Below are 14,616 nucleotides of genomic sequence, written 5' to 3'. Positions count from 1 at the left end.
TTTTGTTATGCTGCCTGTTTTGATGCAGAAGTGTGTCCACGACGATCTGCTGCTTTTGAGGATTACCAACAACAGAGAACGGGTTTAAATACTTGGTTTTTCAAAAATGTTTCATTAACTCTTTTATTGGCTAAATATCTACTAAAAGCAGAATGTAATGAATCAGCTCCTGAAGACAATCTGCTTCATTCACTAAAGACTTTGATTCCATTTGATTTCTCTTTATGTACCTAATCTCTTCAGAACATTTCTCTGGTCATTATTTAGTTTGTGTGTTGAATCTTTATTTTTTTTATGCTTTTGATACAAGTTTTGTACATTGTTAGATTTTCTCTGTAACTCTATATCAGTTTATGATACCTATGTTAGGAGGTAACATTCCTACAGAAACGTTAATGGAAGTGTTGCATCTGGGAAAATTGGCATTAAATGCTCCATGTAGCAAAAATTACTCTTTCTTTTACCAGCTGCAAAACAGCATTGCTCACAGAAACAACAGGGAAACATTTCTTTATAACTTGGTTAAAGTTAGCTAATGTTGTGTTTTCCTTTTATCTCTTTTAGCTAGTTGTAAACCTACAGCTAAAGGAAATGAGATGTTAGGAAACGCCCTCAAAGCTCAGGGTAAAGGATATGACACACTACGTGACGCCCTCTTCAGGGCGTAGCTTAGATAGAAGCTAACAAAGTGGATCACCAACTGTTTTTGGATGCCATTTTGTCTGTTAGCTCTTAAAGGTAGCATGTCAGAATGGACCAGCTGTATTTAACTTTAATAAATTTAATTCATGAATTCAGCTCACTGACTCTTCTTCAACCTCATACTTAGCATGGAGAACGTTTAATTCTTCACACTAACTTCAGTTAAAACTGTGAAAGGTGTTAACCTGCGGTGCAGAAATGTGTTGTCTTTCTTCATCAAGTTTCTGCTGTCTCAATTCAGTGGCCAATCCTTCGAAGGGTCAGGTCTGCAGGGCTCTCAGCAGCATTAGCTAGTGACTGTTGGTTAGCACCTATAGCAAGTACACTTTGACTGTGGTGAGTTCAGGAGGCCCAGAGCCAGAGCTCAACTGCAGGATTGCAGAGTTAAACACAGTAAACTGGTGATTCTGCAGCATCGAGCAGGAATACAAACTGGAGAGCTCTGTGTTTACACGACAAATAACAACATCAGTATTAACTGTAAATCCTGATGTTTAACACAATGACATCATGAAAAAGCCTCCTACCTCTCTGGCTTCTACAATAAATACATTGCAAGCAGCAGGGCCTAACATGCAGCTATTTTACTGTATGAAAAATGTATGGTTTGCATAAAATTACACATAATAACCAAATGCAACTTTTAATAAAATACTTACGAATGACAGTTGTGTCGGCTGTAGAAGTTCCCCTTGCAATCATGGATCGGCAGTTCGATTCCTGCCTTTGAGATTTCAATTTGGTATATAAAGGACATTATTGTTGAGGTTGGGCTTTCAGTAGGACTATGTCATGTCTTCAGTCCTCCACTAGAGGGAGCCAAGGAGCTGCTGATCCCCTGCTGCCTGATCGCAGTCTGTCAGTCTCCTCTACCAGAGTTTATGAGCTGCTGGTTGCCCGTCCTTCGGTGCCTGAGTATTTGTGTTTCCCCTCTGTTGTGGTTTCTTTTAAAGGTGTTCTCGTGACTTTCTGGAAAAGCTCCGTGAGCCGTCCTGTCTTCTCTCCATGCCTTCAACAACATCAATAAACTCTGATCTAAATCCCATTTTTGGCAACGCTCTGCTCTGCTCCTCTCTCTTCACATCGGCTTCATGTCCGCCCTCCAACGTTTAATTCATCCAGCAGCTCCTTCAAGACCTCTCTGAGAAACCATCTTGGCTTGAACCAGTGGCGGCTCCAGACATTTTTGTCTGCAGGTGCAAAAGGGGAGCTCAGCATTTTACTGAGGATGCTACGACGGATCTTTTTTTCCCTATAGTTATCAACACACATGCATTAGTATTGTTATTTTAATCAGACTGATTTGCATTTATAGCTATAGATGACTTCCAGATAATATTACATTGTTTAGCTTAAAACAGCATTCATGACAAAGGGAATAATAGTGTTCACCCTTGTCCCTAATGGGATCGGGAGGGTTGCTGGTTCCTCTCCAGCTACGTTCCAGGCGAGAGGCGGGGTCACCTGGACAGGTCACCTGGACAGGTCACCAGTCTGTCGCAGGGCAACACAGAGACACACAGGACACACAACCATTCAGTTTTAAATTCAGAAGATACAAATCAATACTGGAGCTCATTGGTCTCTCATAAGGCTTAAATCTCTTTCATTTTGATTTACTTTATTTTTTTTTTTTTTTATCAAATTCACGTCTGTCCCCTTTGGATGTTTTTTACTCTCCATTATTTTCAGATCTAAGTCTTGGCTTTAATCTGGTAATAATGCTGATCCACCAGATGAGGGCGTTGTCATGTTGTATTCATGAAACTTGGGAATTTAAAGTGTTAAGTTTGTGTTGCAGATTCCATAAACTGTATTTACACAATAACATGAACTACAGCCAGATCTTTCTGACAGCAACCAAAACCATGTAAATACTGAGAATCATCAGATTTCCTTCATGTGGGTCAAAAATGAACCTTTGATCATAACAGAGTTTCCCTTAAAAAAAAAAAAAAAAAAAAAAAGTCCATTTGGAAATTATTATTTTGGTCTCATCACTGTAACAAGAGCAGCTCATCAAAAATATCAAACAAACACAACACTGGTCTTCACATTACAGAATTAATGTTTGTTAAGAAATGAAATGAAATAATGATGGCCTGAAAAAACAAGAAGCTTTTAGTGACATTTATTATTCATTAGATTTCCTCCTTAATTGATGCAAAAAAAAAGAACCTTAATGACTAACTTGCATCAGAAAGTTACAGAATTACCAGTTTCATTTAATAAGCTCCATCTAAGTGCTGCACAATAAAACCTGAATGGGACAGAAAACAATGACCAGTTCAGTCGACCAGTGAGTCGGTGGATTCAGAAGCTCCTCTGTGACTGGAGGAACAGAGACTAATGTTATGTAACTCAAAGGTAAGTTATTTTACCTCTGATATTAGAATAGGTTTCATTAAACAAAGAAATATTTTCTTAGAAAATTGTTGTCGTTGTCAGGACTGCTGCTAAAGCTAATTATGCTTCAAAGACATTCATGTTTTACAAGGTGTGGGATCTGTTTCTACAATGTTTGTTTTTGGTAATAATTTTTCACCAAGTAATGTTGGCACCTAAATATTAGAAATATATAAGATATAAAAGAAGATATTTAGATAATGACTGGCGACCAGTCCAGGGTGACCCCACCGCTCACCTGTTGACCTCTGGAGATAGACACCAGCATCTGTATGTATGGATGGATATTTATATAACGTAGTATATTTTATGAATGTAGTATTACATTATTAACTTTACATCACAGATGATATCTGATTCTGCAAAGTTAATAAAGTTAGACAAACCTTCATTCTCCTGGAATAAGAAATCATTTTTATTTCTTCATTCTTGATAAAAACTATTTGAGAACAAATTTTACTAAAGAACCAAATATTAGGTTGAATTTTTCAACCAGCTGAAGATACTTCTTGATGCTCACAGTAAAGGTCCTTCATTTAGATTGAGATTGACTCTCTGTGTTTTCAAATTTTGTTAGATATTTTTTATTTGTTTACTCTCTCAAAACATGCAATTGTTGCTTCTTCAATATGCGCCATAAAAAGAAACAAAAAACAATCAGAGTTAAATAGAGACAGCTTTTTTAGAAAAACCCATTGGCTCCTCTTGAATCGACACGTAAGGAATAAATGTAGAATAATTTTAAACTGAGACACATCTGTGTATAATTTGCCATGTTGAAGAGAAACACAAGCACACAACTGAAAAACTCAATTTAATCCCAGAGCCTTAGTCTCATTATTCCATGGACCTTTCCACAGGGCCGCTTTTCATTGGCTGATGCCCGTTCTACGTGGTCACGTGCGTGGCCGTCTCACAAACACAGTACAGCATAACAGCACTGATACAACTTCTACACCTTGAAGCCTGTCTGCTACAGTCTTACGTTAGCTAAACAGATCAATATGCAATGTGTACTGTATCTGACACACACTAAAGATTTTATTTTAGCAGAAAAGGTTTTGGACTAAACTGTTCCTCCTGTTAGCCTCTCTTGCACCAAGTACAGCTGGTCAATCAACCATCGCTGTGTTCAGGGAAGTGCGGATTAATTATCGAGAAATAAATATCAAGCCTGGAAACTTGATATCGTAACGGACTGAATGTTGTTTTTTTTAACGTAATCTTTGCTCGTCTAGCGGGGCGCAGGCGGTTGCCACGGTAACAGGTGTGCTTAAACTACAAAGACAGAGAGAGAGTAAAAAGGTAGGAGTGGTTTTGAGTTGATCACCTGTTCGAGTTGTTTTACCTTTGTTTACCTTTGCTGTGGCTCATTACAGCCGCTGTAGTTTCTAAACGTTGGACTAAATACCTCGTTCCTTTGTGAGTTTACGTCATTCACAACAAACATCAAGTAGAACAAATAGATTTCATAAAATTTTAACAAACACATGGCTTCTACCGCGATAATTATGTGAAATTAAATGAATTATATCCCAGCATCAGCAGATTTACCTTTACCTTTCCAGAGCTCTTTGGTTCCTCCTGTCAGTCTGTAGCTTCTCATATTGAGGTCAAATTTCAGATCTACCATAACTGACTGACACCTGCTGGCCTCAAGTTTGCAACCAGCTTGTGACTGAGAAACCAGTAACCTCCTCCCAGATGATGACATGAACTTGTTAGTTCCTCTGTCCATTGCAGTAGCTGATATATTGTGAAAATCCAGTAGAACTGATGCACTAATGGAGTCATGTTTCCATAGAAACAATGTTGTTTGTGAGACTTGCGGTGGGTCGGTTGTGGGCGGAGCTTGGTAACGTCCATAGTTCAGTTCAGTGAGTGTTTAAGGAGCAACTGCATCAAAGTTGAGCTTTGTGCATGAAGTTTAGAGGAAGGATTACAAGAGGGAAATGTCAGAAACTGGAACAGTTGTCTCTGTATATGTTACCATGATCCTGATGGATCTGCTGATCTGTTTCACCAGCGTTGGTCCTAAAGATTGAAGAGGTGAAGAGGTGAAGCCTCCACACACCGACCCAAATCTATCTGTGAATGAGGAAAAGCAGGAGGAGTAGATGCTTTCATAGTGTGTGGTAGGTTTGAAGAGAAATCATTTATGCATGATCTTCTTTCCAGAATGCAGTTATTCCAAAAGTCTACACAGTCTCAATGAAACGTAAAATATATACATTTAAGTTCCTGTATAGAACTATCCTAGCTCGCATTTATTCAATCAATCTTCATTTTGTTCTCTTTTCTGTAAGATATGTGCAGCTGTTGAAAAGCTATTTACAGAAAGATTTTGCTAATAACTATGTAAACCAATTATTTCTTTGTGTCTCAAATCTCAGTTTTTCTGCAGCGTGATGGAAAACACCAATAACAGCAACTTCAGCATTGATAGCAATAATATTGACAATACTTATCACGTCTTAAGGGACTATTTCTACTTCAAGGGAGGATTCACCAACATAGTGCATCTGGTCATCATCTGCATTGGACTTCCTTTGAACCTAGTCTCCATATTTTTAGCTTTCAAACTGGTGAGTAAAATACTTTTTGATTTAGATTATTTAATTTAAAATGATTGTATTTTTGTTAGGTTTTCATGTTTCTGGTCAGTTTGTTTGCCAAATGAATAACGTGCTGTTTGTTTATCTTTTTATGTTTGTATATTTATATTGTGTGTTGTGTATATAAGCTGCACTTTAACTCTAGTCAAGCATGGTCTCAATCTCGTTGTAATCTGTTGATGACAATGACAAATAAATCTGATCTTATCTCTTATCTTATGTTCTATTTGTAGAACAAGGAACATCAATTTTGAACTTTTTGAATTGTTTGTCTGTCCTGCAGGTGAAAAAGGGAAGCTCTGCTCCAGTTTACGTCATCAACCTTCTCATTTCTGATCTCATTCAGCTCTGCAGCAGCATTGCACTGATGGCACATAAACATAACGTCCCCTTTTTCTCCTACATGATCGGCCTAATGGCCAGTGTTGGTTTCATGGTGTGTCTGTCAGTAGAAAGGTACCTGTCTCCATAAATGAATCCCTCTTTTTCTGTCTCACACCGCCTCATAGTTTGTGAATCTTTCATTGCAGATACATGGTCGTTGCCAAGCCTCTGTGGTACAGATACCATCGGGACATCAGGGGAGCTTTCGCTGCGTGTGCTGTGGTCTGGATCATCCCTTTTGCTTTTCTCACCACTTTTTATATTCAGGTCGATTCTGGAATTAAAAGGATATTCTTTTCCAGTTTCCTCCTCCTCCCTTTTCCCTCTTTCATCTTCTTCACGGTTGGCACCATAAAATCTCTGTCTGCAGCACAAGGAGTCTCTCCCCAAAAAAAGCAGCGAATTGTTGCAATCCAAATTATGTTGCTGCTAATTTATATCCTGCTGTTCCTGCCGGTCATCATTTATATTCTTTTAGATATAAATGAACAACAGCATCCTATTTTCACCAGTCTGGCCTTCATTTGTGTTTATACTAGTCCTCTTGCAGACACAGCGATGTACGTGCTTCTTAGGGAAGGTGCCATTGACACAGTTTTGGCTTCATTGTGTTGCTGTGAAATGTCCAGCGATCAGGGATCGAGTACAATGGACAGAGAAAAAATATCAACTCTGTATACAGAGATAGCTATGTAGTTAAAATGTTGCAGTGAATGAAAAAGCATTTTTGCAACAAACATTTTGCTGAGTATGTTTGATTATTTTGAATAGCAAACTGTGTTCTTACCATATATATTGCAGCTAAAGATGAATAAAATTCTTCAAAGAATGGTTCATGTTTTCACTTGAGACAACTGGCAAAAGTTAACCTTTGAATGTTAGAATAAGGGAGGTGAGCATGTGTGTTTTGGGAACCTCTTTGCTGCAGTTTGCATGGTTCTCCTCATGAGGGCGCCAGGTAGCAGCAGGTCTGACTCCTGACTCCCTGCAGCTCATCCACGGTCATCAGGAGATGGATTTAAGGACGTGGACGCCAGTCCTTCAACACCTGAGGGTTAACCTGCAGCGTGAAGCTCTGAGTAGTTCCTTGTGTCTCCTAGTTCTGCTGCTTTTCTCGTCTCAGATTTTAAGATCTGGTCACCAGAGTCTCATGCTCAGATCCTCATGAACTCTGTTATTCCTGGACAATCCCTCATGGCTGGCTCTGTCCCACTCCCTCTACTGCTGTGAAACCTGTCTGTCCTCCAACACCTCCACCGCACAACTTCCTGGATACTCACCTGGAAATCCATGGTCATACCAGTTCTCCCAGTACTGCAAACTTACCTGCCAGATTACTTCCTCCTCTCCCTGGCAAATATGCGTCACATGTCTCTACAGTAAGGACGACCCAACATGATTATTTCCCTTCATCAAATTCTCCATCTGCTCCTCAGAGCTTCCGGTTCTCTTGCTGTACCAGAAGCCTTTTCTGATCACACCTCCATACTCTTCATTTTCTTACAACAAACCTGAACCTTAGTTCAGTTTGGTCTTTTCCTTCTTTAAAATGTGTTAATTTGACATAATTTGTTTTGTTTGTTTTAACTCTAAAAGTGGACTGGATTTGAAAGTTACAGGATCATATCACCTGTGGACTGGAGTTCTTTTGTAAAAACTAACTTAGTGTAGCTCTTTTGTAATCATTTCACATGAAATCTAGTTTATTCTGATTCACTGTAAGATCAGTTTGTTCATCTCAACTGTTGTGCTCATTCTGTTTCAGCTTGTCTCTGTTTAATTTCATGCTCTACTTCCTGTCCTGACGGATGGTGATTCCTTCACTGTGGAAAATGTTGTGCATGTTGATCCTTCATTCCTCTTCCAAACAGAAGGTGTTTCCTGTGACAGCTGCAGATATGCAGAGTTTTATACCAAGGTTTGGACTAAATATGACTTTGGTTTATTACAAAGTGCATTGTAAACAATATACTTTCTAATGTAAATATGCTTTTGTTTACAATAAAAAACAAAAATATAATGTATTAGAATTTACAGTGAAATACACTAGAAAATGTATTTCAAGAAATGTGAGACTTGGTTCTATTTTGGAAATATTTAGTACTATATGAATGGACAACACATTGCTTTTGTGTTTCATATATTTGAAAATAATTTGCTGTGCAAACTAATTCCATCACTATTAGTGGTTACCACATAAACTTAAATAATAATAATCACTGACATCATTATTTCTGCTCAAGTCTGTTGGTCACATGCCAACGACCTTTGACTCTTGTTACTGAACTAGGTCTGTTGTGTACAGGCTGAACTGATGTGATGCATCAACCAATGAGAATGTATGTGAGGGAAGGTTTCAGATAAACATCCTTCACTGGCCCTCATGGGGGAGAGTCAGGAGTGACAGCAGCAGAGTGACAGACAAAATGAAGTCTGGATAATCTCAAGATCACAATCTGGGAAATAAAAAGATTATTCAGTTTAATGGACTTTACCAAGCTCCGCCCACAACTGACCTAGAAAATATAAAGTCTCACAAACAAAGTTTCTATGGAAACCTCTATGTAAACATGGCGTCTTCCACTTGGACTGATTCTTTGCGGAGCATTTCCGACTTGATTAGTGCGTCATTTCTGCCTAATTTTCAACAAATATCATCTCCAACAATGAACAGAGGAACTAACAAGTTCATGTCATCGTTTTTGGATGAGATAAAGGTATTTGAGGCACGCGGTGCCTCCAACATTGTGCACATCACAGCAAAATGCTTTCGGTCGATGAGGAAACAGCAGATCCTCACATCAATATAGCCGTGGACAAGATCACTGATGCCTGTTGTTCTTTAAGGTTGGGTAAGTCGGGCATTTGTCGTTTTGTAGGTTACTCTTGAACTCAGTGGATGATTCCTGTGGTTTGTTGGCGAATGTTTGAGTGTGTCTAGACCTGATACACTGCACTTGGTGCTAGAGTGGCTAACACGAGTAACAGTTTAGTTCCAAGCCTTTTCTGCTAAAATAAAATCTTTAATGTGTGTCAGATACAGTACACATTACATATTGATCTGTTGAGCTAACATAAGACTGTGTAGCAGAAACATCATGTATGCATGATGTTTGCATTTGGGCTCCATCTGCTGGTGTCGGATAAGGATGGGACGCTGTTGGCCCATCACCGCCGACAAAATGCTAATAAATAAGTAAATAAAAAGCAATAATACTGTCGAGTGCGAGAAATTAACAAAGTCCAAACCTTGTTAAAAAGAGAGAACAAAACACAGCTTTATTACATCTGGCCAGATGGAGAACCCAGAGAGATCTGAGATCTGACTAGACAAAGGAATCACTTCTCTATATTTACTGTTTAATGGCCTTCACACACAGACAGGGTGTCATCGCTGATATTCTAAAAAAGCTTATCAGATTAATACACATAGTGAGAAAAATGCAACCTTTAGTTAAAAACCAGTTTCAGGCAGAATATTCTGTGCCTAATAATAATTACTCAGTCGTTGGGTCTGGTCTGTCGCTGGAGGTTTGACAATTATTTACTTATCGCACTGGAGCAAACTTGTGAAGGCTAGAAGAGAAACAATGACTCTGTAAGTCTGAGTAAGATATAATAAACTGATTAAACATGTAAGATTAACATTAAATAAACTTCTAATAAAAGTAAGCATACTATGAATAATTATTTTATTCCACAATACTTACACCAGCACACACTCCCTTATTCTTGTTGATCCTATGAAAGTTGAGCTACTCATACTGTCGTACACAAGCTTTGATCCAAGCCCGGCATTCTGCTCCTGATTTTGGAAATCTGTGAATTTTCCCACCACAAATACGATCAGGATATCTGACATCACCACTACAGATACCCCACTGGAAATGGAGAACCATTATTTTTCGATTGTTGATGCAAAAACTTTATGCTGGTAAGCTTGTACAGTAGTAGTCTAGCACTACATTAGCATGCGCTAGTGAGACGCATGCTAATGTGTTGTAACTATGTTATTACGTAGAATCAGCCAATGAAAAGCGGCCCCTCTGGTAAGGTCCATCTCCTGCAACCTGAAGATTGTTACAGATCAGAATATTGACTTGTTTGCAGCTTTATGTCCAGAAGTTTGTCCAAAGTAATTTTTTTATGCTTTGTTGAAGGCCATACATCATTTCACTCTATTGCCATCATTTCTGTCAAGAACAGAATCTAATCTAAATTCTACAAGGACTGATTGAAAAAAAACAAAACAAAAAAACTTTGCAGTTTCTGTTTTATTGAGGCGCCAGCAGAAAAGCAGCAGGGTCTGTTATAATGCCAAATCCTGCTGTAGGAGCTATTTACTTATTTTCAGTTAAAATTGAGATTATTTAGTTCATTTTTATTTGTTTATTTTCTAGTTGATTTATAATCAGAATTTTTGTTTAATTTGTTATTTAGAATAGGTTCTTTGGTTAACAATTCACTTAATTAGTTAACTAATTTCAGGTTGGGACGTGGCTGTGTCACGGTACAAATTGGTAGGTCTTGGGTATCTAATTATGCACGTGGGTGGTCTTAAGGTTTTTCACCAGTCAGTTCCAGTCACTTCAGTCTATAACTTGTTTTGCCTGAACTGGAATAAAAGCAACTAGAAGTGCATTTTGACTGTTTTGATCCCTTTTTTGAACTGTATAAACCAGAACCAACGTTGCACTATAGTGACTATTTGAGTTTAACTCACTTTTTGCTTTGATCACTTTTTGCTTTGATCACTTTTTGCTTTGAGTTTTTTGATTTTGGAATTTGAGTTGGAGACAAATAGTCACTACACTTGCATTTAAAGACCTTTGGATGTCAGACATTTTTGCATATTTTCGTGACTATTAACTTGTACACACCTTTCATTGACGTTACATTCAAAACTCAGTGGAAACAAAGAGTTCCAGAGAAAGAAGAAGCATGAAAGTGAGTTTGGTATTCAAATAAGAAGGAGACGTGTGCATGACAGGGTGTGCAAATGATTGTCAGTGGAAACAAACTGCATGTTTTTTCCAGTGATAAATTCTGCAGACTGTTAATGCAGAGAGCAAACCTTCAAACACCAGAGGAGAGAAATCATCTAGAAGGGCCCTGACAGCTTTCAAAGGTAAACAATTTGAATTTATATCTGGAAATATAAAAATGAATGAAACAGGGAAGATGCTTTAGTATTTTAGTTAAATTTTAAATTTGTATTGATCTCTTGGTCAAATAAAATATCCTGAAACTTTTCAGATTTTGTCAAAACTAATTGCTCTTTTTATTGATCAAAACCAAATCCTGAACAAGTAGATGTTGAATTTATTTACATTCTCTGATAATCCAACTCATTCAGTTTTATCACCATAATGTGGCTAAACTGGACCTTTCCAACAAAGTTACTGTCAGATTCTGAACTGAAACTAAATAAAACACAGAAGGATTTTCACATTACAATGAAGTTTTTTAATCAGTTCAACACCAATAACAGTTTATTAAGTCTTCAGGAGAAAAAGTGAAGCTCTGTAAGTTTAACTCTCTAACAATCATTTACTTGATATTTGCACTATTAAATAGATCAGCATTAATAATAATAACAAGGGGATAAGTAGCTAAATATGGAGAGGTATTTTAACTTATTGCTCCTCTGTCTGCTGACTGTACTTCAACATGGATACAGCGCTGAATGTGACTGACATAAGTTACTCTGACAATATGATTGGCTGAAACAGGAAAACTGTCTGAACGTTACAGATCATTACATGTTAAAAAAAAGAAACATTTATGGATTGAACTGTGGCAGCAGAGTCTCAAAATTTCCACACAAATGCAGTCCAGAGACCAGAAGCAGCTTTAGGTTGAATATATTTGTCTTTGCATCAAAACTGTAAGTGTGAATCTTGTTCTGTGCATTTGTAAATTATGGGACTGTTTTAGCTCCATAAAAAATGGAATCTAAAACCAATGAAAGAATCTGATGAAGACATTTGTCCACTTTTACCAGTATAATTTTAAATAATATAGATTCTGATGGTAAATAGTAGGACTTACTAGTTATACTTAATGGGATAAAAATAATATATTATATATCATCACTTATGTTTACAGTTACCTCAGTCATCAAAATCCTGGTTCAACAGCAAAGAATGGAAGAGCTGAACTTCAACGACACGTCATTCATAAACGGCTCTGATTACAGCAACATGACCGACTACATCAGATACTCAGATTATGAAATCTTATTCCTTATTATGAACTTTGTGAATTGGGTCACCATTGCCATTGGATTTCCTTTAGTTATTATAATATTGATTGCAGTTTTTTTTCAGGTGAGTACAAAATAACTTTAACCTCTTTAGTTTTAATTATTACAGAGATTCTGTGAAGTTCTCATTACTTTTACAAATTTAAGGCAAACTTAGAAAGTCCAAAGAATACTAACTTATATATATTTAGCCCCACAGAACAGGGATTAGAACAAACTTTTAATCCAGGAAATTTACCTTAGCAACTACGTTTTAGACTCCTGTTCTTCCAACCCAGAACAGGAACTAGACCAGAAGATACTCAGCAACCCTGAACAGGAACTCCTAGTTTACATACTTTAGATCAACATTAGATTATTTTTCTTCCTTTCCTCTTTCCTTTGGTTTATTTTGTTTGTATTTCCTTTTAATTCCTGTAAAGCACTTTGTATTGCCTTGTTTCTGAAAATGTGCAATATAAATAAAATTACCTTTACTTATATTTATAAAGGATGAGCTACTTGAGCCTGTTGTTTAACTAGGTGTTCTCTCTCATTTCTTGTCTGTCTTGTAACTAGAAATGTCAAATCATTAATTTGTTATTTTCTCTGTTTTATTTCTCTCAGGTGAAAAACGGTCAGGATGCTCCAGTTTATGTTATTAATCTTCTCGTCTCTGATATCGTTCAGTTCTGCTGCAGAATTTCAGTATATTGTTATTTTAGTGACATCCCCGATTTCATCAAATTTCATGCTCTACTGGTCAGTGTTGGATTCATGATGTGTGTCTCCTGTGAACGGTATGTTTCCTTCTTCTGTCTCATATAATCACTTTAATCTGTTCTTATTAACCTTCAGAGACTAAACATCTCTATCTGTTATTGCAGGTATCTGGTTGTTGCCAAGCCACTGTGGTACAGATTCAGGAGAAACATCAAGACATATGTGGTGGTCTGCATTGTGGTCTGGATACTTCCTGTTTTTTATCCACTATTTCATTTCAGTTTTCTGACCCGAAATGCTAGAATGGTTGCCGACATCATCGTCATAGTTCTACTCTTCCTTCCTTTTCCCTTGTTCATCTTCTTCCTGGTTGGGACTATCAAAGCTCTCTCTGGAGCGTTCAATGTCCCAGCAGATGAAAAACGGCGAATCGCAGCCATTCAGGTTGTGGTGCTGATTATTTACACTCTGCTGTTTGTGCCCTTCATCATTTGGGTTCTGTGTATATTTAACATATCGTATAACAATTTTCATTATAATGGTTTTATGGATATTGCGTTTTGGTATGATGTAGCGTTTATTTGTGTTTCTCTTAGTCCTTTTGCAGACATAACTTTGTATTTGTTCAGTCGGAAAAGCTTCATGGATAAGTTTCTGGCTTCAATATGTTGTAAAATATCTAACAATCAGGAGACAAGCAGCACAGATAATGAAAGCAGAATTGTAACAATTACTGAGACTGTTTAGGTTTTAAACAGTTTCACTATTTAGTCAGTACTTTGTAGCTTGTTCCTCTAATCAGACAACTATTTTCAGTAACAAGTAATCTAACGCTTTACTACTTCAAATCCAGTAATCAGATTAAAGTTACTTATCCAAATCACTGTGCATTATTATTTTTTGTCCTTTTCTCCAGTAATTTATTCTATTTACTCTATGCTTCTTGGGTAGTGACCATTGTTTCTACAGTTATCAGCAGCTGATAGCATGCTGCTATAGAAATGTAAACAGTGGAGGCAGGAGAGAGATGTGCATTTAGTTACTGGAAAAACAGGAAATACTTTTAGTTTCTGTCTGAGTTGCCAAGTCCTATTATTATAGACGGCTTTGGGATTTTTTCATTTCCTTTAGTTGCTTGCAAATTTAATGAGTCACAGGTTGCAGTTCTTTGGGATGTTTTTGAATGTGAAGTTGTGTATTTGGGCTTGGAAATACAGAGACACAATTAACAACAGAAATTGACTGACATCCAGGTAGTTTTTGTCAGGCTCATTTCCTGATGTTCTGTCACACTGTGTCTTTGTTGATGTCAAAGTAATATATTTGCTGTGAATGATGTAGAGCTTTGCGTTGCGCTCCAGAAAACTGCAAACATCGAGACTAAAACGCAGAGCCAGATTTAGGAAGGTGTGAGCCCCTGGATTTGATCCACTGTGTGACCCTAATTAATCATGGATAACAACATGCACACACAGTGATATATATATATATATATGTACCTACTAATTCTAAAAATCCTATTTTTGCCTACTTAGTGACTTT

The 14,616-nt window shown here is 37.3% G+C and overlaps 1 protein-coding gene across 1 annotated transcript; it reads left to right on the top strand.

The window, feature by feature from the left end:
* The first annotated feature begins 8,764 nt into the window (after positions 1–8,764).
* Positions 8,765–13,910, top strand: LOC122842451 (G-protein coupled receptor 4-like). Its single transcript, XM_044136344.1, has 5 exons — positions 8,765–8,959; positions 11,160–11,235; positions 12,216–12,436; positions 12,979–13,151; positions 13,239–13,910. Exons 3-5 carry the CDS (start codon positions 12,254–12,256, stop codon positions 13,819–13,821), a joined length of 939 nt encoding a protein of 312 aa, XP_043992279.1. The 5' UTR covers positions 8,765–8,959; positions 11,160–11,235; positions 12,216–12,253; the 3' UTR covers positions 13,822–13,910.
* Positions 13,911–14,616: the final 706 nt, after the last annotated feature.

Source organism: Gambusia affinis, linkage group LG13, assembly GCF_019740435.1.
Source record: "Gambusia affinis linkage group LG13, SWU_Gaff_1.0, whole genome shotgun sequence".
In the NCBI taxonomy this organism is placed as follows: domain Eukaryota; kingdom Metazoa; phylum Chordata; class Actinopteri; order Cyprinodontiformes; family Poeciliidae; genus Gambusia; species Gambusia affinis.
Note: the sequence above shows the minus strand (reverse complement) of the source record. Positions and strands in the feature narration are given on the sequence as shown.

Coding starts and splice junctions, on each gene's coding strand:
- LOC122842451 (XM_044136344.1), top strand. CDS start 12,254: ATGGAAGAGCTGAACTTCAACGACACGTCATTCATAAACGGCTCTGAT. Junction 12,437..12,978: donor TGATTGCAGTTTTTTTTCAG/GTGAGTACAAAA, acceptor TATTTCTCTCAG/GTGAAAAACGGTCAGGATGC. Junction 13,152..13,238: donor ATGTGTGTCTCCTGTGAACG/GTATGTTTCCTT, acceptor CTGTTATTGCAG/GTATCTGGTTGTTGCCAAGC.